At 41.5% G+C, this 27,431-nt stretch overlaps 2 protein-coding genes across 2 annotated transcripts in view; both read right to left on the bottom strand.

Moving 5' to 3' along the window:
- Positions 1-3,986: 3,986 nt before the first annotated feature.
- MANF (mesencephalic astrocyte derived neurotrophic factor) lies at positions 3,987-11,079 on the bottom strand. The gene is made up of 4 exons (XM_063123372.1): positions 10,947-11,079; positions 8,021-8,148; positions 6,639-6,780; positions 3,987-4,414 (listed from the first exon to the last, which is right to left on the bottom strand). Exons 1-4 carry the CDS (start codon positions 11,032-11,034, stop codon positions 4,230-4,232), a joined length of 543 nt encoding a protein of 180 aa, XP_062979442.1. The 5' UTR covers positions 11,035-11,079; the 3' UTR covers positions 3,987-4,229.
- A 14,644-nt stretch (positions 11,080-25,723) lies between these two features.
- Positions 25,724-27,431, bottom strand: part of DOCK3 (dedicator of cytokinesis 3) — a 243,919-nt gene continuing 242,211 nt past the window's right edge. Inside the window, exon 55 of the mRNA XM_063121109.1 lies at positions 25,724-27,026. Coding sequence (XP_062977179.1) covers positions 26,520-27,026 — 507 coding nt within the window. The 3' untranslated portion in view covers positions 25,724-26,519. The remainder of the gene's footprint in view (positions 27,027-27,431) is intronic.

Raw genomic sequence — 27,431 nt, 5'->3', positions numbered from 1 at the left:
TCTAACTGCAGCTTTTGACACGGTTGATCATGATCTTCTCTTAGATTCCATTCATGACCTTGGATTTTGTGGCTCTGTCTATAACTGGTTTGCCTCCTATCTAGCGGGTCGCTCTTTCAGCGTGTTGACTAATGGCAGCTCGTCTTCCTCCTTTCCCCTTTCAGTAGGGGTTCCGCAAGGCTCGGTGCTTGGCCCGTTGTTGTTTTCCTTATACATGTTGCCCTTGGGCAAGCTTATTCAATCTCATGGCCTCCAATATCATCTGTACGCCGATGATACACAACTATATCTGTCATCTCCGGAACTTTCTCCTGATGTTCACGATCGTATCTCGGCATGTCTTTCAGATATCTCAGCTTGGCTGCTTCATCGTCGCTTGAAACTTAACATGGCAAAGACTGAATTGCTTGTTTTTCCTCCTAAACCTTCTCCTCATCTCTCATTCTCTCTTACTGTCAATGATGTTACGCTTACTCCAGTCAAGGAAGCTCGTAGCCTTGGCTTTATATTCGACTCCTCGCTCTCCTTTATTCCTCATATTGAGGCAGTAGCTAAATCTTGTCGATTTTTCCTGTATAATATTGCCAGGATTCAATCATTTTTGTCTGTCTCTTCTGCCAAAACGCTTGTTCATGCGCTGGTTATTTCACGGTTGGACTACTGCAACCTTCTTCTCTCTGGCCTTCCTTCTTCTCACATCAGTCCGTTGGTTTCTGTTCACCACTCTGCCGCAAAGATCATCTTCTTGGCTCGCCGCTCCGACCATGTTACTCCGCTTCTGAAATCTCTTCATTGGCTTCCAATTCACTACAGAATCCAATATAAACTTCTCCTGTTAACCTTCAAAGCTTTTCACGGTCTAGCTCCTTCCTATCTCTCCTCTCTCATCTCACACTATTGCCCCGCTTGTGCTCTTTGCTCCTCTGATGCCATGTTTCTCGCCTGCCCAAGGGCCTCTACTTCCCTTGCTCGGCTTCGTCCATTCTCTTCTGCTGCCCCTTACGCCTGGAACGCTCTTCCAGAACATTTAAGAACTACAAGTTCAACCGCAGCTTTTAAAGCTCAACTAAAAACTTTTATTTTTCCTAAAGCTTTTAAAACTTGATGTTGTGCAGACTTCTACTGTTACTTTCTACTGTTAGTTTTACCCTACCCTGTGCCTGCTTACCCTACCCTGTACCTGTTTGCATTCTCTTCCCCTCCTTATTGTTTTACTATGATTTTATTAGATTGTAAGCCTATGCGGCAGGGTCTTGCTATTTACTGTTTTACTCTGTACAGCACCATGTACACTGATGGTGCTATATAAATAAATAATAATAATAATAATAATAATAATAATAATAATAATAATAAATTCAGGATAAAACAATACAATGCAATTTCTTGTTCTAACAGCCAATTTTTATGCATATCTCACTACCCTAACTCCTACTGAGTTAGTTCTTAATTAAAAACTTAAATTGCCATACACATATATTTAAACCAACCTGTAATGAACAAAAAGGGAGGAAACTTGAGTGGCAAACCGCACTCATACAAAGGCAATTTGCTTAATCAAAGAAGCTTCAACGATTGCTGTACATTCTGCTGTCTGTACTGAAAATTCTTTTACTTTGCACAGGCTGTACTTTCTTAAAGCACACACTGGTTAATTTTATAGTATTCGGTTAACTCATGTTGATGTGATTACACCCTGATTGAGGATTAAAAGGTCAGCAGTCAGGGCTTATGATTGCCCATTTGTTAGCTCTAATTGATTGTGTGCAATTCTAAGGGATCGTTGAGCCCTCCTGGGACAAGAGACTTTAGTGATAAGATCCAATAGAGTTCTCTCCTGTTAAGCACAGCTTCACTTCCTCTGATTTTTTTCAATAGCCCAGAACCTAATAGATTCCGAAGAATGTTCTTTTTTATTGAAAATGTTTTACTAGCGGGGCTCCAATTTTGTTATGTCACAGATTATGGGGATGCTCCCCTATTCTGGTCTTCATTTGTCTTTCCTATGTAAATTTTTGAACATGGACAAAGTGACTTTTAAGAAGACTAGAAGAAACCTCAGATATATTGGTTTCCCATGTGGACATTGTGTGTATTGCAGGTACACCAAAAAAAAAATGCATTTCTTCCCGATAAACAACATATAGAGATAAAGGATTTCCTTGTCAATCCACAGGAGTGGTGTATGCCATTGCCTGTCCGTGTTAATTCCATTCAAACATTCATACCCCACACTCAGAAGAGTTTGAAGATCAATAAAACTAAAACAGTCCCTGCTCTCAGGTTACCAGACTACATCTTTGAAATATTCTGAGAGATCTCAAACACTGTCTCCTCTCCCAAAATCTTCTTCACAGGATTACCAACTGCAGCAGATTTGGGGGCATGTGGAAGAATCTGTTGCACTAGTGGACAGACATTGGATACAACTCTGTATACCAGAGCCATTATTGAAGGATTGTACATTTAACTGGTAACAATTGAATGAATACAACATCTAGTACTTCACAATAGTTAATTTGTTAATAGTTAATAGTTAACATCACAAATAGATGTTTGCCCTGTCCTGGACGGGGTTGCACTCTCCCTAAAGGATCGGGTCCGTAGTTTGGGGGTCCTCTTCGATCCAGAACTGTCTCTTGAAGCACAGGTGAACTCAGTGGCAAAGAGCACCTTTTATCAGCTTAGGCTGATATACCAACTGCGCCCTTATCTGGACAGTGATAGCCTAGCTACAGTTATCCATGCTCTGATAACCTCTTGTTTGGATTACTGCAATGTGTTATACGTGGGGCTGCCTTTGAAAACGGTCCGGAAGCTTCAGCTGGTACAAAACAGGGCAGCCCGTTTACTAACAGGGACTGGCTGGCGAGATCACATTACGCCAGTCCTTTTACAACTTCATTGGCTGCCAGTCCAGGTCCGGGCCCGATTCAAAGTGCTGGTATTGACATTTAAAGCCCTAAACGGTTTGGGGCCAGGTATTTGAAGGAACGCCTCCTCCCATATGTACCTACCCGGACCTTAAGATCATCTACAGGGGCCCTTCTCCGTGAGCCCCTGCCAAAGGAAGTGAGGCAGGTGGCTACTAGGAGGAGGGCTTTCTCCGCTGTGGCACCCCGGTTGTGGAATGAGCTCCCCAGAGAGGTCCGCCTGGTGCCTACACTGTACTCCTTTCGTTGCCAGCTGAAGACCTTTTTATTCACTCAGTATTTTAAGACTTAATTTTAACTTAAATTTAAATTATACTGTTTTAACTCTGTATTTTAACCTTATATCAATTTTGCTGCATGGTTTTATCCTGGTTGTGCTTTTTATACTGTATTTTGTATTTGTGTTTTTAACCTGTTGGGTTGTTTTATGATGGTTTTAATTTTTGTGAACCGCCCAGAGAGCTTCAGCTATTGGGCGGTATAAAAATGTAATAAATAAATAAATAGTTGACCATTTTTTTCTTAGTGTACATAGGACAGAATAGGCTCAAGTTTTAGTTCAATCACATTTTGTTTCCCCTCCCCCACCAAAGGTGGTGTACAAATTTAAGTCCATCCTGCCCAGTAAGTTATGGTAGTGAAGAGGGTTTCACCATACTAGAGTGAGTACAACACATTCTATCATAGAGGTAGAACACACTTCTCTTGTATGAATGGATACCACTGCTTAGCTCATTGATACCCACTCCCTTTTCAAAATGTAAAAAGCTAATTGTGTACAAAGTGATAAGCCATCACAGCCAGGACAGATATTGAGGTACATTACCTCATGAACTGTCTTTGAAACACAGCCAAGGCCAAAACATCTAGAAAGCCACAACTCCCACCAGCCTGTAAGCATAGCCAATAGTGAGGAATCATGGGAGTTATAGGGCAAAACATCTTGAGAGCTTCCAAGTTGCTCACTGACTCAAAGTGTTAGACAAATTCATCAAGCACAAGTAAGGCCATTTTTTACACTAAACTCATACCACTCATTAATTCAAATGACACTAGATTTCATAACTTTTATTTTAAAAACCCCATACATGACAATGTCTTAACATAAATCAGAGGCAAGAGAAATAAAAACTTGAGATGTGATGAGGCAGTTGAATCAGCATTGCAAGAACCGCTCCAATTTGACACTTGAAACTCAGTTAAATAAGTTACAAAAACAGCTTTCCAGGAAAGAAAATAGAAAGATTAACATAGTTTGTCTGAGACTTGCTAATGTGCTAGAGGCCACTATGGTGGTCAGAGGTCTGTCCGCGAACTGGCTGCTTTGGGTGCATATTTAGGCATCAGTTCATTGATTTTCCGAATATAGTCTGATTTTTCTGCGCATCCTTTGCATGTTTCACCCCAGTCATCTAGAATCTTCTTCAATTCTTTGACTCTCAGCTTCTTTAGGTCCACAGTGCTCAGGTCAATCTGTTTATCTGAGGAAGAAGAAGGGCGTGTTAATGTATGGAGCATTAATTATCCACAAATTAATGGAGGACTGTTTTCAGATTTGTAGCCTGAACCCACCATGGATGATTACTCAGAATTAAGATTCACAAATTTCAGTGGGACATGTTCTCAGTTAAGACTGCACAAAAATGTGGCCCTAAAAGTGAACTTCTCTGCTTATTTGTCAAATACTTCTTTGTTCTTGGTGTTTGTTTTACTGGAACCAAGGCATCATACTCATTAGAAGAGTCTGGCTACAAAATACATGAACTATGTAACTGGAAATATATGTAAGACCACACTTAGACACTAACATTTTACAGAGAGCATCAACTTTCATAGACCGGATCTATACCAGAGACCTGGGAGCAAAACCACTAACAAAACATGAATTGCTTCTGTTGTATTTCTAATATTGCAAACAAGAACAGGGAAAATAGTGATCTGGCTCAGATGAAATGCTAAACTAAGTTTTAGGTTTGTATAATCCCCCAAAAGGTGCAAGTTTTGCTTCTATTTTCTACTAGTTTTTTGTGACTAAGCATGGAATTGAGGTTACGCTCAACTATGATTTTAGGAAATAAACTAGAGTTGTAAAGAGTGGTTTGAAGTTGGCTTGTCTCCCTAAGTTATAGTTAAGACTAGGCACAGTTTGCTCAGGGCATGGCCATGAGGAGAGGGGAGGAAGTTCATGAGTTCCAGTCACAGCCAACCTTTTCCAGCCTGGTGTCTTTAAGACATTTTGGATTACAACTCCAACCACTCCTGACCATTTGCCATGCCGGCTGGGGATGATGGGAGCTGAAGTCAAAAATATCTGAGGGCATTAGGCTGGAAAGGCTGTGTTAAACCATAGTACAGCATTACAGCTCAATGAGGCCAGCGGGACAGATACAGACTGTATTAAAACTATGGTATCCTTTTGCCAGTAAGCTTATGATGGGTGATTTAATATTAGGATGGGACATGGACTTGAGGATTCAAAGGGAAACTAACCACCTCCAAACTAAATCATTTTAAATTATTTATGTCTGTCATTAGTGCATTCAAACCTCCTTCAACATCAATAAAAAGCCATAAACATCGTTAGAAAATTCTGCAACAGAAAGATTTGTAGGTGAAAAACTTCAATTTTCAGTGATTAGCTTTCAAAAGCAGCACCATGTCCACAAAGAAATATAATGAAAATTCAAATATCACCCTTGTAGGAAAATAAGAGAAAGCTCTCTTGCCATCTCCAGTTACTCTCAGGAAGACAGAACTGAAACTTCATGTTGGAAGATATTATTCACAGTAATGAGTATTTAAACAATTCAAAGATTGGAGATGCAATGACTATTCTGCTCCATAATTCTGAAAAGGATTATTGCAATCTCTTATCTTTCCCACAACACTGAAAGAGATTAATTCCCACTCTGTGTTGCTATGGCATCACATTATATGGGATCCTTCTGCATAGAAGTTACCATGCCTAATTTCTTCCATTATTTTCCTCCAAAAACTAGGCTATTTACATCACTTCAAGGATAGCCACCATGATTACAGTACAAGTCCAAAGGGACACAATGTCCAGGTACACATGTAATGGACAGACCTTTGTTTGGCCATTAGGTCCAATTCTTAAGCTCACGTGCTCTGTCCTCCCCTTGTTCACCCTGATTTCCTCCCTAACTTCTTAATTTACGACAAACCATAACTTGCCTAGCTAGGATGAAATTGCAGACTATGGTTAGCTCTAAACCAGGAAATCAGAGACAGAAACTGAGCATATGAGTTTGGAGATGTGGAACCAACAACTAAACCACTGTTTCACCATTATGTATCAGCAAGTCCCACGTGTTGCATGAAGTCATAGTCAAGTGGAATATTTCTCAAAAGTACATAGCAAATCTCCTACAATATGTAGTGGTGGCTTTAAAAGGGAATTAGACACATTGATGGAGAATAAAGGCTCTCACTTGCTACGTATCGTCATGATGGATATACATTATCTCCAGTATCAGAGGCAGTATGTCTCTCACAACCAGTTGCTGGGAAACATGAGTGAGAGGGGGTGCTATTGCACTCATGTCCTGCTTGTAGGCTTCCCACCATGGCCAAGCAGAAATCTATGGGAAAAGAATACTGGTATGGATGAGCCTTTTGTCTGATCCAGCAGGGCTTCTCTGAAGTTCTTAATCAACTCTGTAAGCAATGTCTTCTTGTACTCACCATACTTCAGCTCACAGATCTGACTGTCTTTCTTCTTCAGCTTCTCACAAACTTTCTCAACAGGGATGTGATTACTTAGGGGTTTGGACACCTCATTAATCATTTTAGTGGCTGCATCACTGGTTGCTCCAATGTAATAGCACTAGAGGGGAAACAGAAAGTTAGTAAGCTGAAGACTGATTCAATAAATACTTCAGATAACAGGTTAGTCTTCTGATGGTCTGAAGACTTATTCAATAAACTTTGATTGATCGATAAGTAGTAATCAGGTTTTTTTTTTAAAAAAAGTCATTTCTTGCACCTTCTTTTCAGCAGTCTTCTCAAATCTGTCTCATATACGAAGATGCTAGTTGTCAGCTTAAAAGAAATTTTCATATTCTAAAAGAAAACAGTTATGAAGCTCTTGGTACTCCAAAGAGTTGTCCATTTCCCATTATATGAAACAATGAAGATTAAATGCATCATTCAGAGCCTTTACTACTTAGATATAGGGCTTTGTCTAAGGTGAGGCACAACACACTAACAGATCAATGTGGCTATCTGGCTTTTCCTCCACTTTGCTGACAGACTGGATTGCTGAAGTGGAGATCTTTGGGGGAGCCTGTGAAGGAGACAAGGTGCAGCAGATACAACTAGGTTTTCTAGTCCTTACATATCACATTAAAATGTATTAGGCCTGGGGAGTGAGCTACTGGCTCTTGAACAATTACACCTTGTTGTTTCACAACACACAAAATGCAACAGAAGAAGTTATAACTAGTGCTGCTTTTTTGTTTTTAATATCATGCAACTCCAGTTGTACCAGCCGCACTAGTTCATAGTTCATTTCTGAGCCCAATTCATAGTGCTGGTTAGACCAGGTTTGAGACCAGGGTACTTCTCTCCTGACAGGATACTGCCCACTCACTCAAGGGAGACTGTGCTCAGATTCCCACTACAGGAAGTGACTGAGATGGTGAGTGCACAGAACAGGCCCATCTCTGTTGTGGTGCCCAGGCTCTTGAGCTCTCTGCCCAGGACACCTGGCTAACACTTAACATCACTAAGTGTTTCAAAACAAAAATATCTCTCATTTGCCAGGCTTTTAGTACAGAGATCTGAATCTTGTTTTGTCTCATATTGTTACTGCTACACTGCTTTCATTACAGTTGTATTGTTTAAATTGAATACATTAGTCACCTTGAAGAACTTGTTGCTGGGACAAAATGTGGGACAGAAATCCTTTAAATAAATAAGAACCCCCCTCCCCTCCATGCAACTTTGAGTAGTGATTGTCAGAGCTCAATACTTTATCCAGCTTTATCTTGTAAGAAGTTTAATCTGTTTACTACATTTTTGCATCAGATCATCGCCAGAATTTTAATCTGATCACTACTTCTTACCAGACGATTCTCTTTTCCTTTTGCCTCTTTGCAGGATTTCAAAATTTCTTTTTCAATACTGTTTGGTGTGAACTCAACATTCTTGTCTTGTAGGCTCTGATAGAATCTTCCCAGAAATGTCAAACACACTGTAAAGAGAAACAAAGACATACAACATTCAAACTAACCTGTTATCTGAAGTGTGCCTTTCTTAAAGATCCAGGCAACATGAATGAACATCACAATGAAGGGAAAAAGGGAGAAAGACATCATACAATGCAAGCATTAGCTGAATTCATGGTAAGCTAATTATATAGGTTTAAGTTGCTAGAATACTATGACAAAGCATGTATGTAGAACACTATATACCTCCCACTTACCAAGTAAGAAAGTGGACGTTGTGTTTATTATTTTGTAATAAGCGTAGTTTGTTTCTTTTAATTCAAGTAGAGACAACAGAAATCCTCCTAATATTTGCTTTTTCTTAAATCAGAGTCTGGATTTACATTTTAAGATTGGTCTTTCCCTTGTCACCAGAAGCAGCAGTTACACAGTGGCAGAGAGCAAACCTTTGATGCAGACTGGGGCTTAGAGATATTAGAAAGCACTGGCACCATGGGAGCCACAGCATAATGCAAGAAGAGCCTGGCTACATGGGAGGAGCTCACAACAGTATCACTCAAATTTCCAGAGAAGCCTCATCATGGGCTCTGTCACCTCACCCAGGCAGTTCTGGAAGGAGCCATGCAGCAGCAGCGGCTCCAATATTGCCAATGTAATGTGAGAAAGAGGTTTGATACTTCACATTGTGTTCTTATCATCAATGAAGTATGATGCATACAAATTGAATAATTACGAATTGAAGTACAAAGAAAACATGGCTCCAATGCACAAGTTAGTTAAGTTGGTAACCTTGTATTTATGCATCTTCAGTATTAAACTTAAGCAGTTTATAGATAATTGAGAACATTTTTCTTTCTCAATGCTCATTCCCTAATTGTCTCATAGTACAAGATAGTATTTCCTAGTCAGAAACATACTACTCCCTGTCTCTTCTCAGTGGGCATCTTCCTTCTCCTGGCTGGTATATTTACCAGAGACAAAGCAAGTTAAGACCAACTGTGTATTCTTTAAAAGAGGAGGATGTTCCACACTTTGTTATACTATATGTTGTTCTTAAAGCTTTCATGCAAGAGGGAAATATGTATTCCTCTAGTGGTATTCAATATTACTTACTTTAATTTTTTTAACAAGACTAACCTGCTTAGCTATGGTCATCACTTGCTAAATGATTTCTGATAATCTTGGCTAAGCCATGACAAAGTGAAACCATCACTACATAATTACAGGTCAAGATAAAACATTATGTCAACACAGACTGATGTAGTGGTTAGAGTGTTTGACTAGGACTGAAGAAACCTTTCAATCCCTACTAAGCTATGAACCTCTCTGGGTGGCCTTGGGCCAATCACTTAGCTTAATCTACCTCACAGGGTTGTTAAGGGGATGTAATGGCAGGTGAAAGGAGGGGCGATGTATGCCATGATGAACTCATTGGAGGACAGGTGGGACATGTAATAAGTAAATCTGCTAGTGGGGGAAGTTCCATAAAATATGGCAGAACAATGGCTGTCCTTAGCAAATTCCCTATAAGATGCTTTTGCCTTGACTGTACCATCTCTTGCTGTTCCTCTATTCAGAAAGTCTGCAGCCAAGAGGTACTCAGTTTCTAAATTGAAAAAGGTGCTAAAGCAAATGACACACACTTTCCCAGAAACCCCTAATGGAAATCCCAGGTATGGGCAGATAAATAATAAATAAAATGTATCAGTGGTGAAACAGCAGCACTCTTCACATGTTTGAACACTGTTATTTTACATATTCTAGGAATGAGTCTTAGCCCTGAAATAAACTTTCATAAACACTAGCTCAAAATTAAGTCTTGGAACAAAATATGCATGAATAAAAGCAGCTACTCAAATTGCTGTTAATAAGTTGCTGTTCATACAGTGAGGACTGGACAATTAGGAAACGGTCCTCTTACAAGAGTATGCAGTTCACTCACACTACCGCTGCTTTAGTATGTGACCAGAAACAAAAGTACATGGGAAAAGCCATTCAGTCTGTAGGAGTATTCACTTGCAAAAATAAGTACAAGGGAAGACCATGTGTGTGTCAACTGCAATTACAGTGAGTGTATGATACTCCACTGCTTACACTTGGCAGCATCAAGCTCAGGGCCACGATGACCTAAGAGTCAGAAAAGAAAGCTATACAAGTTCCATCATCCTTTCTTCACTAGTAGTGACGACAAGAAACTGAACAGCCTCTTTTCATGATCATGGGAGTAGAGCCCATTATTGATCAGGGAGTTACAATCTATTTCCCACACATTTGTCCCTCTGCAGAAACGTAAACCTCAATTTCCTTCCAAACTAGTGGGTCTGCCACATGCCTTATATCAGCCTCCCCCACACAGGTGACCTCCAGATATTTTGGTGTGTAACACCCATCACCGCCAGATAACATGACTACCAGGTTGGGGCAGCTGCCTTAAATCTACTTTTTAAAAGAACTTTTTGCCACCCCCTTGGCAACAGGCATCTTTCCAATGGGACGGTCAGCGGCAGATCACACAGAATACAGCTCCTTCTCCATCCTCAGAGACATCACGGACACTAGCGTGAGGCTTTCTCTAGTGAAATTTACACGCTGCATGGCCATTTTCTTCCTCACAACAACCCTGCGAGGTGGCCCAGTACTATTCCCACGACGGGAAGGGGCGCAGAGAGGAGGAGAACCAGAAGCTGAGGGAGGACTTATTACTCAATTTCGAGCCGGGGAGCCGCGCTGGCCTGCCCCTCCCGCCGCCACCGCCACCACTCTCAGGGGAGACCCTCGACTTCCACGCCCGCGTTGGGGCCTCCACCACCGATCCCGGACTCACCTTCGCACTCTCCGGGCCGCAGAGCGTGGTTTTCCCCGGGGAGCAGGATCAAGGCCAGCGCCGCCCAGAGCCCGTTGGCCGCCCGCATCCTCCCTCTCAGAACCCGCCTCGACCGCTCGCTCGGTTCTCACTAAACCCCTTCGGAGCCGGCACCTTGACGACACACTCACCGCCCACTCGCAGCTCCCATTGGCTGTCCTTTATTCCTTACCCTGACGCCTGAGGTTCCTATTGGCCACTCCGTGCCAAGTCTCCACGCTGCCTTTACTGGTTGGCGAAGCGGCTTTCGGGACAGGAGAGTTGGCGGCCGCCGATTGGATAAACGGCCGCAGAATGAAACGAGAGAGACGCGCAATTTCCAGAAGCCATGTCCAATGGCGGGAGACATATTTATTTAGGGCAAAGGTGAACTCCTCGTAGGAAGGAGGCGCCGCCATCTTTGTTTGGGGCATATCCCTACGTCGGAGTCTGAGGCGGAGGACGGGTAGACAGACTGCGTGACGCGAACGGAAGAGCCGCGGACGTCCGGCCTGGCGTTTTGCCAATCCTAAAATAGTCCCGACAATATGCGGCGGCACGCGTAGGACGGGTTGGGGAGCGTGTGGCTCACCAAATGGTGGTGGACTGCAACTCCCATGCAGCATAGCGAATGGTGGAGGAATTATGGGAGTTGGAGTCCAACCACACCTGGAGGGCCGCATCCGTGCTCTCAGCACTGACGGGGAAGGACCCAACAAGACGACGAAACCGCGCTCGACCCGAGAAGGCCGCCAGTAGGAGGCTCCACAGCCTGGAAGCCAAGTACAGAACTACAAATCGGTCTTCCTCTTCAGGAATTCTCCCCTCAAAAAAGTCAAGGAGCATAAATAATAATTGTTCAGTAATTACTCTTGAAAGTATTGGAACTCTGAGGTAAATGGGTGCTTGAAGACGAAGCTGGGGTCAAATACTCGACTGCAGGAATTAAAAAGCAGCCTCTAATTAGGGAAAGGGGGAGTTGCAAAAGTCACCATGGGCGAACAATCCGAAAATGAGACAAACCATCGCATGTACCTGAGACCAGTGCCAGCTCCAGGATTTATGAAGGGGGAGGGGAGGACACGCTCTATAGGTGTCTACTGAGGTATGTGGTATGGAAAGAAGGAATTCAAGCACTGCTGTGATAGGCAGAAGGGGGATTTCCAGCAACCGCCAGGAATACTGGTCTAAAAATGGGATGAGACACATATGCTTGAAACCTGTGCTCACTCCAGGATTTATTTTGTTTTTTGTGGCAGCAAGAGTGGTGCAGAAAGGGCAACTGAAATGGTTAAGGGGCTGGATCATAGAAAGGTTACATTCATGGCTTTTTTAAGATTAGAAAAAGGGTAAGGGAGGACATGATAGAGGTGTATAAAATTATGCATGGAGTGGAGGAAGTGAATAGGGAAGATTTCTCCCTCATGTAATTCTAGAACCTGAAGTTATTCAGTGAAGCTGAATGGTGGGAGATTCTAGGCAGCTAAAAAGTACTTCTTCACATAGAGTACATGGTTTACTTCCACAAGATGTAGTGACAGCCACCAACTTGGCTGACTTTAAAAGGGGATTAGACAAATTCATGGGGTATAGGGCTACTAATGGCTACTACTTCTGATTGCTATATGCTACCTTCAATATCAGAAGTAATATGCCTCAATACCAGTTACTGATGAGCATGAATGGGAGTGTGCTATTATGCTCATGTTTTGCTTGTGGGCTTCACATAGCCATCTGGTTGGCTACTGTGGTAACAGAATGCTGGGCTAGACAGGCTTTTTTTGTCTGATGCTGCAGACAAGTCAGGGTGGGAGATAAAAAACACACAAACTAGAGCCAAATCCTCAAAAGGCAAAATTTCTAACAACTTATAAACCCCAAATATCAGAAATACAAAAAATGGGAGCTGCTAAGTAAAATCCCATTTGGAATCATTGGTGCATGGTTAAGGAGCTAGACCCCAAATTTTCAAAAGCACATTGACACTATGCAAATATTTCTTTGCAACACACAGCCTGGACTCTCCTTTTAGTTAGATCATGATCTAGATTGATCCACCCATATTTCTTGCTACTCCCCACAGAAATAGAATAATATCATACTACACTGGCAGATAATTGCAGCAGCATGAGGTTATAAAATGGGCACAAATGTTTATTGTTTTTATATTCTCTCAATTTTTCATATTCACTGACTAGGGTAGATGTCACACTTTTTTTTGCTCACTCAGTAACAGGTGCTGAAGACAAGGTTATGCCCACTGGAAGGAATCCAGCATAACATCAACCTTTTATCTTCCCCATTTTTGTCAAGAATGGAAAGTAGCTCCCTCTTGTGAACCTTAGCAGAACTGTCTTGGAATGGTTACTACTGAGTTGGTTCATAGGGCAGGAGAGCCAAATTGGGAAGAAGAAAAAGTGTCCCATCCCATCCCATTCACCACAAGACTGTTTGCAAAAGTATGGTATAACAGGTAGCTATTGAATAGTAAAGAGCATGTTAGCGAATAGCCACATCTTTGTTGAGAGTGATGAGAATTCACGCAAATCATAATCAAGAGTAAGTATTATTTAGCATGGAACTTATGATTTAAAACCAAGAAACTGTTCTTTAAACTGTAAAATCCATTAGTTAGATCAATTACCGAGTATCTAATTTATGTAATCCATATGTTTAAACAGGTTATTTTACAAATACATTTTGGGGGAAATGCTAAGCATGTATACAGACGTACACCATCTCTCAGTGTTTCAGATGGGTTAGATTGTATTCTTGGGGACCCCCCAGATACCCCCTCCCACAACACAGTACCTATGGTTAGAAACGGGATCTCACCCTTGCACCATGACAATATGCCAACTGACACTTAATTTTTGGTTAAAAGGTTAAGGGAATGATAGAGCATACTTAGCAAAATTATGTTATGTGGATTCAACTGAGCTGAACTTGAAGATCACCCTCATTATTTGTTTATTGTTCTTTGACACAATATATTAAGGGAAAAAATACCTAGCTCACTTGCTAAAAATTGGAACAAACTGGTCAGCTTGCCAGAAGATAGACTTCTTGCTTTACAATAAGGTCATAAAGATTATGAGAAGAGTTGCCACCTTCCTAATGGCATTAATGAAGGTCCATGCTAGATTTAATAAGGCAGATGAAAAAGGTTGTACTGCATAAATTTATATTTTATTTCTGTGTTGGTCAACAGACACTTTTAGAGAGCAATCCTATGGTCCATGGGCGAGCATCTCAGGGACCACAGGATAGGTTGGATTCCCCCCTCCAAGGTCAGAGACAGCCCTCTGACCTCAGAAGGGGGATCAGGCATATGATCCCCTCTCCCAACCCCGCACAGCCGGTGCAGAAAGAACCATGGCAGCTGCCTTTCCGAGGTCAGAAAGTCAACCTCAGAGAGCAGGGAAAGGGGGCGTTCCGCTGGGCAAGGAAGAGGAGGAGAGGAGACTTGAGAGGCCAGCATACCCTGAGCTTATGCCAGCCTCCTTCCTGCCCCCTTTGAAACACCCTAGTTAGACAAGCTAAAAAAACCCTGTCTAGTGAAATAAGAAGAGTGGGAGGACTGGGAGGCAAGATCGCCTATGGCATTCCTGCTGCTCTGCTTTGGATGATTTGATGCCTCAAAGTTCAGGGCCTTCTGATCACTGAGGGCAGGATTATGCCCTTACAAATGTTGGAAATTAGTATTATTGAATTTTTTTTATTAATGTTAGTTTATTCTGAATTATTAGTAATTTTCTTTTATTTATGTTTAATTTGTCCATTTATGATTTTGAAATATACTGGATATTTTCTGCCTTGTTATATTGTGATGACCTAGTTATAAACAATAAAACTGCTCTTTAGCTTACGATACCAATTATACAAATATAATTTTAAAAATCTTAGTATAGCATACAGTAAAAGCAAGTAATATAAACTACAGCAATATATACAGTTTACCTAACCAGCTTAATAAACCAGTTTAAAATAGGATCATAGCTCCATGGGAAGAGTGTTTCATGCTGAGGATTAGTCCAGCAACAAATTCTGAGGGCTATTTATTGGGCAATACAATGATCAGTCCTCACAATGAACCTGATTAGATTAGGTAGAATGTGTGACTTGCTCAAGACCACCCATGAGTTTCATGGGAGATCAGACATTTGCACCAGGATCTTATAGATTCAATACTAAAAAATATATGAGCTGAGACCAAAAAAAACCCCAAGTTAACCCCATAATATGCCATCATATTTGCCCTTTATAGGTTGCACTGTAGTGTTATTGTTCAGTTCCTAACATTAATCCATTCAATCTGACACCAGCACCCCCGCAAATAATTGCAAATTATTGTATATTTCCATGTAGTGACTGTGCTTTGTGTGTAGTTTTTGCCTCTGCATTTATCTACAATAATTCTCATAAGTACTTAATCATTTGCCATGACTGTGATGGGAGAACTTCCCCTGTCCTGGTCCTAGCTATGTATGCATGGGACACTGTGCTCTGCCATGGGTGGAAAAATGTTTCTGCTACCACAATTCTATAAGCTCAAATGAAGAGCATGTTTCTGGACTGACAGAAGAATTTATGCATCAAGGGAAAGATGCTGCACTTTGTGACTGGTCAGGAGAGCTGGAGCTGAGGGAAGAGGACTGTTTTACTGCTTTAAACAAGTGCTTTACAGTTGCCCACTCCCAGCGATCCTTCCTTGTGTTGGTGTGACATCAATTGCTGAGTGGGAACACCTGCTGGAGAAACCACCAAGCCAAGGCAGAGTGCTGTCTCTGAGCCATTTGAAACTTTCTCATGGCTTTAAAGATATAAGCCAGTGTGGTGTAGTGGCTAGGGTGTTGGCCTCAGAGTCAGGTGATTCAGGTTCTAGTTCCCACTTGGCCATGGAAGTTCACTGGGTGACTTTGGGCTAGTCACAGACTCTCAGTCCAGCCTACCTCACAGGATTGTTGTTGTGAGGATAAAATGGAGAGGAGGAGGATTATGTATGCCACTTTGGGTTCTTTGGAGAAAAGAAGGCAGGATGTAAATAAACAAATAAGCAGCCCCCGCTGTGTGGTGGAGGGCTGCCCCAGTAGTGATGTCCCTGAACAGGGTGACACCAAAGGGGGCATCACTCCTTTGGTTCGCCTCTTTTGTGGTGCAAGAAGAGTGAGAAACGCCAAACTGAGGCAGATAAGTATCTCTTGTTAATTTGGCACTAGAAGAATTAAATACGTCTCAGATTAACCCTTTAATGATAGTGCCTGAAATGTTCCTAAACCACATGGACTTCATATTGTTGGAGGGGACAGATAGACACATCACTTCTGATTGATGAATGGATAGTTTAATCACCCATGCACCTTACTATTAGTTGGAAGATGGTTATCTCATCACTTATTGCCCTCCCCCACCTTTGGACAGAACAAGTGTGTAAAAGCAGAGGAAGCAAGAGCTCCTGTCTTCTTATGCTTTACTCTCTCTGCTTTGCTACTGATCTCTGGACTACTGGATCCAAAGATTTGAGGAACTACAGATTGTGATATTTTACTGTTTGTTGCCAATGTTATGATGTAAGTATTTGCAATGTTTTACTGTTTATTGCTGTTTAAGATGTAAGTGGTGTAGACGTCGGATAGTAAGTGGTTAATGCTGTTGAGCGGTGCAGTGAATGAATAGAATGTGTGAGGTGAATGCTGATTGGCTGGTGGTACAAAGGTTTGTATTGGCAGTTAGCAGCGAGAGGGTGGAGTCAGAGGGAAGGAAGCAGTTGGGATGTGGGGGAAAAGACAGTCTGGGGTTTGTGCAGAGGCTAGAGCAAGTGTAAGAACAACATGTTTTATTATTTTGGGGGAAAGAGTGAGGGAGGAGAGAGTGTAGTCTAGGGGGTAGAGTAGGCAGAGTTACATATGAAACTGTATTGAAACCAACAAGTATTGAAACTTATAAAACCATAAGCTTTGTACACTGCATAACATTACTTATTGTTTAATAAAAGTTATTCTGTTTTATAAACTAATTGGATTCTTAGAGAACCTGAAGTAGGATTCAGTGTTAAATGGTGGTAGCAATGAAAGATAAGGTTGAATAGAGAGTGCAGGGCTAGTTGCTGTGGGGGCAAATAGAGTTGGTGAGTCACAGAATCAGTGAGATATACAGAATCTGAAGAGATATACTCCCTGGTCGGGATCCTTTGATTTATAGCCTTTTGAACTTGCAAATAATTTTAATTCTCTACTTTCTGAAGTTAGAACTTGAGAGGTTTTCCCCCTGAATTTGGGACTTTGTCTTATTTTCTAAAAATGGGACTTGGAATCATTTCCAAACCTGAAGCTATTTTAAGTAAGAACCAAACTTCATTAACCCTTTCAGGAAGTAAAAAAGGAAGAGTTAGCAATTTTAGCATGTTTCAATTTAGCTTTAAACCACAAGTGGAATGCAGAACAGTGTTGAGTAGGAGTCATATTATTCAAACAATGATGTTAGATGCTCAGTTTGTTATCTAGCTCGCTCAATTGGAATTCTTTTAGTTAATCTTATATTTGTTACATTTTCTTTCACTGCCAAGAATGTAATCAGAGGAAAAGATTTTAATGCTCACATAACTACCATGCTATTTTTCTTAATTTTTGTACTTTTAAAAAATAAAGCATTTAATAGGTTTGAATTTGCAGTACAACAATGGAACCAATTACCTAGGGAGGTCGTGGGCTCTCCTACCCTAGAGGCCTTCAAGATGCAGCTTCAAGAAAGACAGCCATCTTTCCAGGATGCTTTAAGGTGGATTCCTGCATTCAGCAGGGGATTGGACTCAATGGCCTTATAGGTCCCTTTCCACTCTACTATTCTAAGATTCTATGACTTTAAGTGAGCAGTATTTTAGAAGTTGAAAGAGAGGGTCTGAAGGAATATGTAGATCTATTGCATTCCAGTTGGAGCCTCAACTAGAACTATTCAGTACAAAGAATGCAGACTTGGAAAGTGCTATCGAAAAAGCCGACTGCACAGAAATGTGAAGAGAATCATGCTTTATGCGTGGCTCTGATAGTTGAAAGGAGCCCTGCAGGCACAAAAGACAAAAGTTCAGCAGTTGGAGGACCTTCTTTGGATGCCAGTGTAGTTGATTTAAAGTGCTATGAACAGGAATGGAAGACAGTTGTTGTTAGGAGCAATAGGAAATAGTTCTATCAGCTCCCTTACCATTAAAGGAATGGTTGTGTGGGAAAAAGAATCCTAAGCATGTGAATGTTATCCTATCTAGTGGGGGCAGGTATGAGGAGGAACCTACAACCCAGAAACCTACCATTCATTCATTCATTCATTCTCTCTCTCTCTCTCTCTCTCTCTCTCTCTCTCTCTCTCTCTCTCTCTCTCTCTCTCACACACACACACACACACACACACACACACACACACACACACACACAGAGCTTTTAAGAAGACAAAAATGGTTGAGAACCCTAGGTCTTTCAGAGATGACAGAAGGAAGAGAAGCTGAGGTTGAGGAAGAGCTTATTACTCCCCAGATTGTAGTGCAAGTTCCTCAAGCCCCACCAGTAGACAGTTGCTCAGACAGTTTTTAGGCATCCTACAGAATCTGAGAAAAAGGTCTCAGGAAAGGTTCTAGGCCCCAGATGCAGATGGATGAGCAGCATGTTGTGGATATGTTTCCAGTTTGTGCCCCAGGTATAGAAAAAGTGATGCAGGCAGAATGAGAAGACCGGAGGAATAACTGGGAAAATAAGGAACAAATTAAGAGTGCAATATATGCTGAGCTCTGTTTGTAATCATTTCATGACTTGTTGAGACAAGTACTCAACAGGAGAAGGAGATAATAGCAGAGTACTTGTTAAGATTTCAAGTTATAGGAATAGTTTCAGAATGTGTGTCTAGGAGAGGATTGGAAGTCTGATTTGACACTTTCCAGGTTTAAGGAGGTGTGGTTGTATGGAATAATACGGTTAATAAAAAGAGATTGCCCAATGAAAGTTTCACTTGCAAGGGTGGTGAAAGGAGCCAAAAGGGCAGAATGGCTATTAGAAATTAAAAACAGGAATAAAAAAAGATAAGGTTACTCAAATAACTTATTCAAATTGGGCTGTTTATGAAGATAGTCTAACAAATGATCAGAGAGCTGTGGGAAAATAAAATAAACCACAACAAAGAGAAAATGGGTTCAGAAGAAAAGAAAGGTAAATAGACCCCAAGATGCTCCTGCAAAAAGAGAACAGGATTGAAGTCTGAGATGTCAGATCTGGCAATAATTGTTTTTTGAGACCCTCAGGCTGCTCAGAGATAGAAGCAACCCCATTGATGAGGCTTCGAAGGACACTGGACTGGACACTGCACATAGTGACTGGTGAGGAGAGCTGGAGTTGGGGGAAGAGGACTGTTTTACTACTTTTATTGTTATTATTATTTATTTATATAGCACCATCAATGTACATGGTGCTGTACAGATTACACAGTAAATAGCAAGACCCTGCCGCATAGGCTTACAATCTAATAAAGTTGTAGTAAACAATAAGGAGGGAAAGAGAATGCAAACAGGCACAGGGAAGTGTAAACAGGCACCGGGTAGGGTGAAGCTAACAGTATAGAGTCAGAACAAACTCAATATTTAAAAGCTATAGGGAAAAGAAAAGTTTTTAGCTGAGTTTTAAAAGCTGTGATTGAGTTTGTAGTTCTCAAGTGTTCTGGATAAGTGCTTTACAGCTGCCCCCTCGCAGTGATCCTGCCTTGTGTTGGTATGACCATCAGTTGCTGAGTGAGGACAGCTGCTGGAGAAACCACCAAGCCAAGGCAGAGTCTGAGCCATTTGAGACCTTCAGGCCCCTTAAGAGATAAAAGCAGCCCCCGCTGTGGGGTGGAGGCCTGCCCCAGTAGTGGCATCCTTAAAGGAGGTGATGTCAGAGGGGACATGCTCCTTTGGTACACCCCTTCAGTGATGCCACAAGAGCAAGGATGCTATTCTTACGCCTTTCCTTCTCTCTCTCTTGTCTGCCTATCTAGTTTAATACCTGTTGTGTATGTGGGAGGTATTCCTGGGGTAAGAGTAGGGATTTCCTGATGATAGAACTGCATCTGTGTTCTGTCCTTGGGATTTATGAGCTGTTGTCTACCCTGGATGAGAGACAGGGGGTAGAGAGACTTTGTGTGCTAGAGCTGCTGCTTCTGTCCAGGTTGGGAGCTTGTGGTGGCTATAAGTGGGACTCACCTGGGTGAGAACCAGAGTGGAGAAGTGTTTGCAGCACTCTGGGTGAGAGATGGAGTGAGCATAAACTAGTGGAAGTAGATCTGGATGGTGAACTCATGACATTATTTCCCTCCTGCAGGTTTGGGGGACCCATTTGGATGGTCCACCCCAGGAGACTGATGGAAACCAATGGATTTTTGAATGCTCTTGGGGATTTTCCAGCAATTGCTTCTATTGTGTCATTGAGTAGCTGTCCAGCAGAGCTCGTCTGGGTGGTCTGTTGGTTGCTAATCTTCTCCCCAGTGAATGGAACCTCATCCTTTTAGGGACCAGCAGTGACTTTTTTGCATTGCACTTTGAGGACAAAATCACATATCTCTGCAGCAACTTGATGCGATTGTTAGCAGAGCTCCAGATGAGGTGTCTGATGCCACTATCTGCCTGATTTTGTTGGATCAATTTCAGTTGCTGTGGCTTGATGAAATGACAAGATGCTTGAAGCAATGCAACTAACTATGTGCCCTTTCGATCCTTGTTCTTCCTGGCTAATAAAAGCAAACTGAGGAGGCACGGCTGGGTAGGTCTATGGAGTGGAAAATGCATTTTTGTGTTTTGAAGGGGTGGGTCCTGCTGTCCTTAAGGAGGACTCTGGAAGAAACTCACTAAACAACCAGTGATATTTGATCACTACCGCCCAGTCACAAATAACACTTTCTTAGGGAAGGTACTTGAGAGGGTCATGGTGGAGCAAATGCAGGCGCTCTTGGAGGATACTGATTATGTAGACCCATTCTAGTCTGGGTTTCAATCTGGTTATGGGACCAAATCAGCCTTGGTTACCCTGACCTTTAGCAGGAGAGGGACATGGGGAGTGCAGCCCTATTAATTCTGCTCCATTTCTCATCAGCCTTTGATACCATCAACAATTGTATCCTCCTGGATGAACTCCACAGGCTGGGTATTGGAAGGCACTGTGCTCTCTGAAATCAACCCCTTAGGTAACAGTGGGTGACCATTCCTTGGCCTCTTGGGAATTGATGGGGTTCCGCAGGATACCATCTTGTCCCCAGTGTTGTTCAACATCTATATGAAGCTACTGGGAGTGATTATTAGGGAATTTAGAGGCAAGTACCATCAGTATGATGACACACAGCTCTCTCTCCCTGTGACATCTGAATCAGGTGAGACTGTGCACATGCTGGATTCAGTGATGGGCTGGATGAGGGCCAATAAACTGAAGCTGAATCCTGGCAAGCTGGAAATCCTGTGGGTGAGTGGTCCCTGAGTCATTGTCTGTTCTAGATGGGATTGCGCACCCTTGAAAAGATAAGGTCCATAGCATGGGGGGTACTCCTAGATCCATCATTATCACTGGAAATCTCAAGTGGCCATAGTGGCTCAAGAGTATCTTTTACCAGTTTCAACTGGTTCACCAGCTGTGGCATCTTCTGGACAGGGACAGCATGGTCACAGTGGTACATGCACTTGTAACATCAAGGCTGGTTTACTGAAATGTGCTCTATGTGGGGCTGTCTTTAAGGCTGCTCAGGAAGCTGGAGATAACGTAGAATGCAAGAGATCAGCTGTTGTCAGGAGCTGCCCCCTTTCAGCATGCAATTCTTTTGTGAGGGAGCTGCACTGGCTGCCTATTTGCTACCAGGCCAAATACTAGCGTATAAAGTCCTAAATAACTTGGGATCGGGATACCTGAGAGAGCACTTTCTCCCTTATTTACCTGCCTGGTCGCTAAGGTCATCAGATGGCATGCTCCTGGTGGCCTTGCATGTTCCTCTGGCCCAATTATAGTTCACCCAAAGAAGAGCCTTCAGTGTGGTGGCTCCCTTTCTGTAGAACTCCCTGCCTCTAGAGATCAGTCAGGCACCACCATTGTAGCCGCTGACAACATCTGTATTTCAAGCCTTCCTTAATTGACCAGGCACAATTTTTACTGGAATCATGTTTTGCTTTGCTTTTTAAACTTTTAATATGGTGTTTTATTCTTATCTTTTATTGTTCATTGCTCCAGAATCTGTTTACACATGGAATAGTATATAAATGTTGTAAACAAATAATTAAAATCTCATGACTGGCAACAAATGGGGGCAGTGCCAAGCTGCTTCATGAACTTGGACTCACAGTGGTAATTGGCTGCCAGAGAGTACTATAGCATTACAGAAACTAGTCAGAAACATTGAGAATCCACATGAATTTTCAGGTATAGTATTCCCCAAGCAAGAGGTTTTTCTACCTTTCTTTGGGTCCCACAGAGCCAGACAAACTTGTTCTAGTCAGCAGTGAATCTGTAGCCTTTCCCCATTACAACAAGCTTTAATCTTCCTCTAGTGATGCCTGTTTACAGTTAGTTTTTAAAATATGAAAATGATACCCACAAATCTTGAAAGCATTTTTAATATGGGTTAACACTACTGAGTAAAACAGGGACACTTGGAAGTAATGATCAAATGTTTCCCTTTGAAGTAGACTGCAGCAATCTTCCCATTTCCCTGTTCCTTCAGTAGTTTCCCATCCCATAACCTAAATAGTAAATGTAAAAGGAGATCAACATAATATAAAGTGCATCCTCTGGTTTAGCTAAAACATATGGGGTAAGATGTATTGGGGGCATCTCAATAAATATCTCATTGGTACCTCAAGTACATCTGCTCAGTACTTTTTAATATCAGGTATTAATCTTTAATTCCACATCACAGTAGTTGAGTGAATGGGGAAGGAAAAATCCCAAAACAAAACATCAGATATTTACACCTAAAATTCACATCACTTATTTGTTGCTTCAAGAAACATGCTATCACAATATATACAATGAAATATCTTTTGGACTCTGGTACATTTTTTGTTTGTTTTCCTTTAGATCTGTTGTTCCTTACAGTTAATATAGGTTTTCTGAACATGAAGACACACAAAAAAAGAACTGGTTAAAGGATTTTTTTTTGTTTTTGTTTTTTTAAATAACAGATTGCCATAGGTTAAAAACACATTTACAGGGCGGAGTACCAGTCAGACATCACAATCTATACATTTTTTGCTCAATTTCCTGTACAAATACACAGCATTCAAGTGGGATATTTACACAGAAACATGATGGGGGCTGTGATAGAGGGGAATTAAGCAACATGATATCCCCTCGCCAATGCTCCTGCTATCTCATTCTTCCTCATGTAGGATATGGTTTAGTTCCCTCTTATAAGGTGAAGGGGGAAAAGTGAGTGTGGGGATGTTTGTTGAGGAAGGTATCTCTATACTTTTGCTTTGGTAACAAAATCCAATTATATTTCCTACTACTAATGCAGATGGAATGAGTTCTTCCTGCTTTGACATTGTCTCCTCCAGAAAAAGGGCAAGAACAACATATTTTGGAGTAATTTATACCTCTTCCAAGGCACCATGATTGTGTGTGCTATTCTGCTGTCCAAAAATATAAAACAATTATTTTCCATTTTGGTATTAGTGTCCAAAGAAATTATTACTATGCTTTTTATAGAAACTTTAGCTTTCAAAGCCATGTTAGTACAAACCCATGCACAGGGTCTTGTGCTGATGGCCTGAAAATCTAGTAATGAGCTTAAGAAAAACAGCATAGGATACCCAGTCACCAACTGGAGTTACATTATACTTTGTGGCTCCTGATGTTTATGATGGTTAATTTCCACATTCAGCAAATGAAATATACTGGAAATTTCAGTTTACACTTAACACGCATATTCCCCCCCCCTTTAAAAAGCAACTAAAATCCACACATAGAAAACAACAGTTCCCCCCAAATCCTTGTTAACTTATATCTAAACTTGCTTCTCTCTGTGGAACTTCATGGTTATGGGAATATTATGAAAATAGTTGATATTTGTTTACATCTGCCAACTCATTACATGATCTGTAGAAAAAAGCCTTCAGAACAATATTCACATCAAAAGCTTCTCCTAGCTACACCTAGGCTGCAATCCTCTAAGTACACATCAAGGAGATAGAACTCAGATGAGTCTCTCTTCTATGTAAACTTGCTTAGGATTGTGCTGCTAATTTCTTAAACTCCCAAAAGGTGATATGCCTTAAGAATCCCCCTGGAGTTCTAGGTGGGTAACATTTATACTGATTGGATGTTTGATATTCCAGTATTAACTTGAAGTACATCTACTGCATTTAAATTGTGCTTGCCAGGAGATATTTCTGGTGGCACTGGAAAGCCACCTCTCCTAGTGGGAAAAATAGTGCTTATTGGGTAAAGGTCAGAGTGAATGCAACTTTTTTTCCAATCTGGTACATGCTGAGAACAAAACAAAATCAGATACCCTTTTCATGCCATTGGTGCTTAGTTGAAATGTAAGGACAGAACTATGTGTTTTGCACTGGAGAGAGCTTGAGCAAAGTCTCTTAGTATCTTACCTCACACTAACACAATTTCAGCCATACACAGAGCACACATTTTTATAATGTATATAATGACTGATTGAACAGGGGAATCAGGACTTTGTTCTTTCTCTGTTTCTGGGTTCCATCCATTGTTGTACAAATGGACTTCAGCTATATGAAGCAGGCCTTCCCCTTCATCTCCTCCTGCTCCACTCCTCAATACCCCCAAATCTGCTTCAAAGGGTCACCAACCCTTTTGGAACAATTTTGAGTATGTGCAGGAGGCTGCAGGGAGACAGAAAATCCGTTCTGCCAACCATGACTATTCTGTTGGCAGACACACACCGTTGGATTTCACCCTTAATCACTGGCTATTGTGGACACTGGTTCAGTCCTTTACATTTTCTGTGCTCCTATTCTCCTTTAGTATATATATAAAATTCATAATGTGCTTTTGGGTATCACTATGAAAAGTTAAATAAATGGATTTGCTTAACCCCCAGGGGGAAGGACAATACAAATGGATCTCGAACAGAGATAATTTTATGGGCCACTTTTAAGGTGCTGGAATGAAACAAGTGATAGACACTGACTAAAATCCTTCAGCTCTCAATGTATAATTATCTTGCATTCTTTGTTTAAATCAGCTAAACTTTGCTACAGTGCTTACTGTGTGTTAATATTCCTTTTCTTCAAATATTTTCTAGGCCAAACATAGTTACATTACTAGCTTATGGCACCATGTTCCACAGTTCCTTTGGTTAAAATGTACAATTATGGCATGTTAAGTTAATTTACTGCTCTAGTTCTTGAGTATAAATACAAACAGTGGTTCCTTTTTCACTCCCACATTCCTCATCATCAGTCTTTTTAATAAAAAAAAGAAGCAAAACATTTTTTGTTTTGTTTGCTCTGCGGGCAACCTTTAAAATCCCGGTCTTTATTGTGTTTACATAGTATTTGAAGATCAAGGTATTTCTATGATACTGGCACAGATGGAAGTGCTGTTGTCTATGAACAGTGAGAGGCGTTTGGGGAGATGGTATAATGACAGATAATAGTTTGGAATATGCAAATGCTTAGCCTTCATGCAAAGGTTAAGCATGTGCTCAACGCTTCCTTTTATTCTAGCTCAGTTATCTAGTTGCTGTGGGACAAGTTACTACTCCCCGAATTCCTAAACTGGAATAACAATGCTAGTGGTAACAACCTCTCTAGCAACAGAAAGGCTAAGACTGGACTACAAGTCTCATGACTAGGTATTTCCCTCATACTGTAGCACTGGTAAATACTGATGGCAGCGACAATGAAAAAAGCAGGAAATCAAAAAGTCTGTGACAAACTAGGAAGAGCATGTTTGAAATGATGCCTTAAAATTGACATGGTAGCCATTCACCACACCTGAGGCAATGCAGAGAGACCACTGCAAAGTAGTTTATACACCTCAAGTCTGGAAGATCCAGTTTCTTCTTAAATACGTTTCAGTCAAAGTGCCTCTAAACTGAAGATCTTCTGGCTTGACACTTCATGGAATCCCTGAATTCAAAATGAGCATTCACTTACTACAGCAAATAAACACATTCCTAGTGCAACTGCTTCAACTTGTGCGCATCTCAAAACTGGGAAGAAAGCTTGTAAAAACTCCATGCCACATCCCTCCTCAAAATCCAAATACTTCTCAGTTTCTGCAAGTGTCTACAGCTAACATATATATCACTTCCTGCCGTCTGATAAACTGTAGAAGGAATGAAGCACCCACTGCAAAAAATAGACAAAACCCCAAACCACTAAAAATCTGAAAAGTATAAAATTAAATAAAAAGGAAAGCAGCAACTGCACATGCTGGCCCAGTCTCTAGCTCCAGTCTTTCTCACAGCAGCAGAGAATAAACCAATGCAGTTTTTCCTCTTCTCTGAAGCCTCATATAAACTCTTGCTCTTCTGGTTTCTTAGACCTGGAATGCTCATGCAAACTATTCTTACTCATAGTTTTGCCTACTGCTCACTGATGCCATGCTCCCATGCTACCCTGGCCTGTTCCTCTTTTGCACCACTAGTTGGCTGGGAGATTTTGCGATGCAGTGCCCGGTGTTTTTCTTCCTCTTCCAAAATCATCCCCTCCTCATTATCCATGTTTGGGAGACGGGAGTGATATGGTTTAGGGGGAAGAGCTGGAGGGTCCACAGCATCCTGAGGAATGACTCCAGATGGAGCAGAGTGGCTTCGGCATGGCTGGGATTTGAGAGTTTCCAGAACATCAGGCTCCGAGAGACTGTACCTGACAGGGAGGTATGGTGTCTCTAAGTCTTCATCGGTATTCCAGGCCTGGCTAGGGACAGAATCCATAGTATCAGTTCGAGGAGGGGGTTCAGATGAATGCCCAAAGTTACTTTCGCTTAATGAGGACACTCCACTGCTAGCACTGCCTGAGAGAGTGGAGTTGCTTCCATCCAGGCCAGACTGGGGACTTGTGGGTGATGCAGGAATCGGGTGAAGAGGTGACTATTTAAAAGAAAAACAATAGAGAATAGATAAACACATGTTAAAATGTACAACGGGTAGTATCTAGTTGTGCCCCAGCACTAGTGCAAATGATGTTAATGCTAGCACAAACCAGCTTGCTAGGGCAACGAGAAAAAGTGATTTGCCACTGAAAATGGGCAAATTAACACTTTTTTCCATTGCCATAGCAAACACTTGTTACAGTGTGCAAGCGTTGGTTTATGTTAGCACAAGGTCATTAGCACTAGTGCTGGGGTATAGTTGGATACTACCCAGAGGGATATTTCTGCACCTCCATGGATTCATTCTACCCTGATTACAGAATGTTAATTACTATTGTATGAATCATTTCCCCCCATGGTGCCTTCCAGATGTTTTGGACTTTAATGTTCATCAGCCCCAGCA

The sequence above is a fragment of the Elgaria multicarinata genome, chromosome 3 (genome assembly GCF_023053635.1).
Source record: "Elgaria multicarinata webbii isolate HBS135686 ecotype San Diego chromosome 3, rElgMul1.1.pri, whole genome shotgun sequence".
NCBI lineage: Eukaryota > Metazoa > Chordata > Lepidosauria > Squamata > Anguidae > Elgaria > Elgaria multicarinata.
This window is presented reverse-complemented; position numbering and strand designations above follow the sequence as displayed.

Excerpts from the sequence above, each read along its gene's own strand:
- MANF (XM_063123372.1), bottom strand. The coding sequence starts at position 11,034 with ATGCGGGCGGCCAACGGGCTCTGGGCGGCGCTGGCCTTGATCCTGCTC. Across the intron at positions 8,149-10,946 it reads GCGGCCCGGAGAGTGCGAAG|TGTGTTTGACATTTCTGGGA; the intron begins GTGAGTCCGGGA and ends TTCTCTTTACAG. Across the intron at positions 4,415-6,638 it reads GATCTGTGAGCTGAAGTATG|ATAAACAGATTGACCTGAGC; the intron begins GTGAGTACAAGA and ends CTTCTTCCTCAG.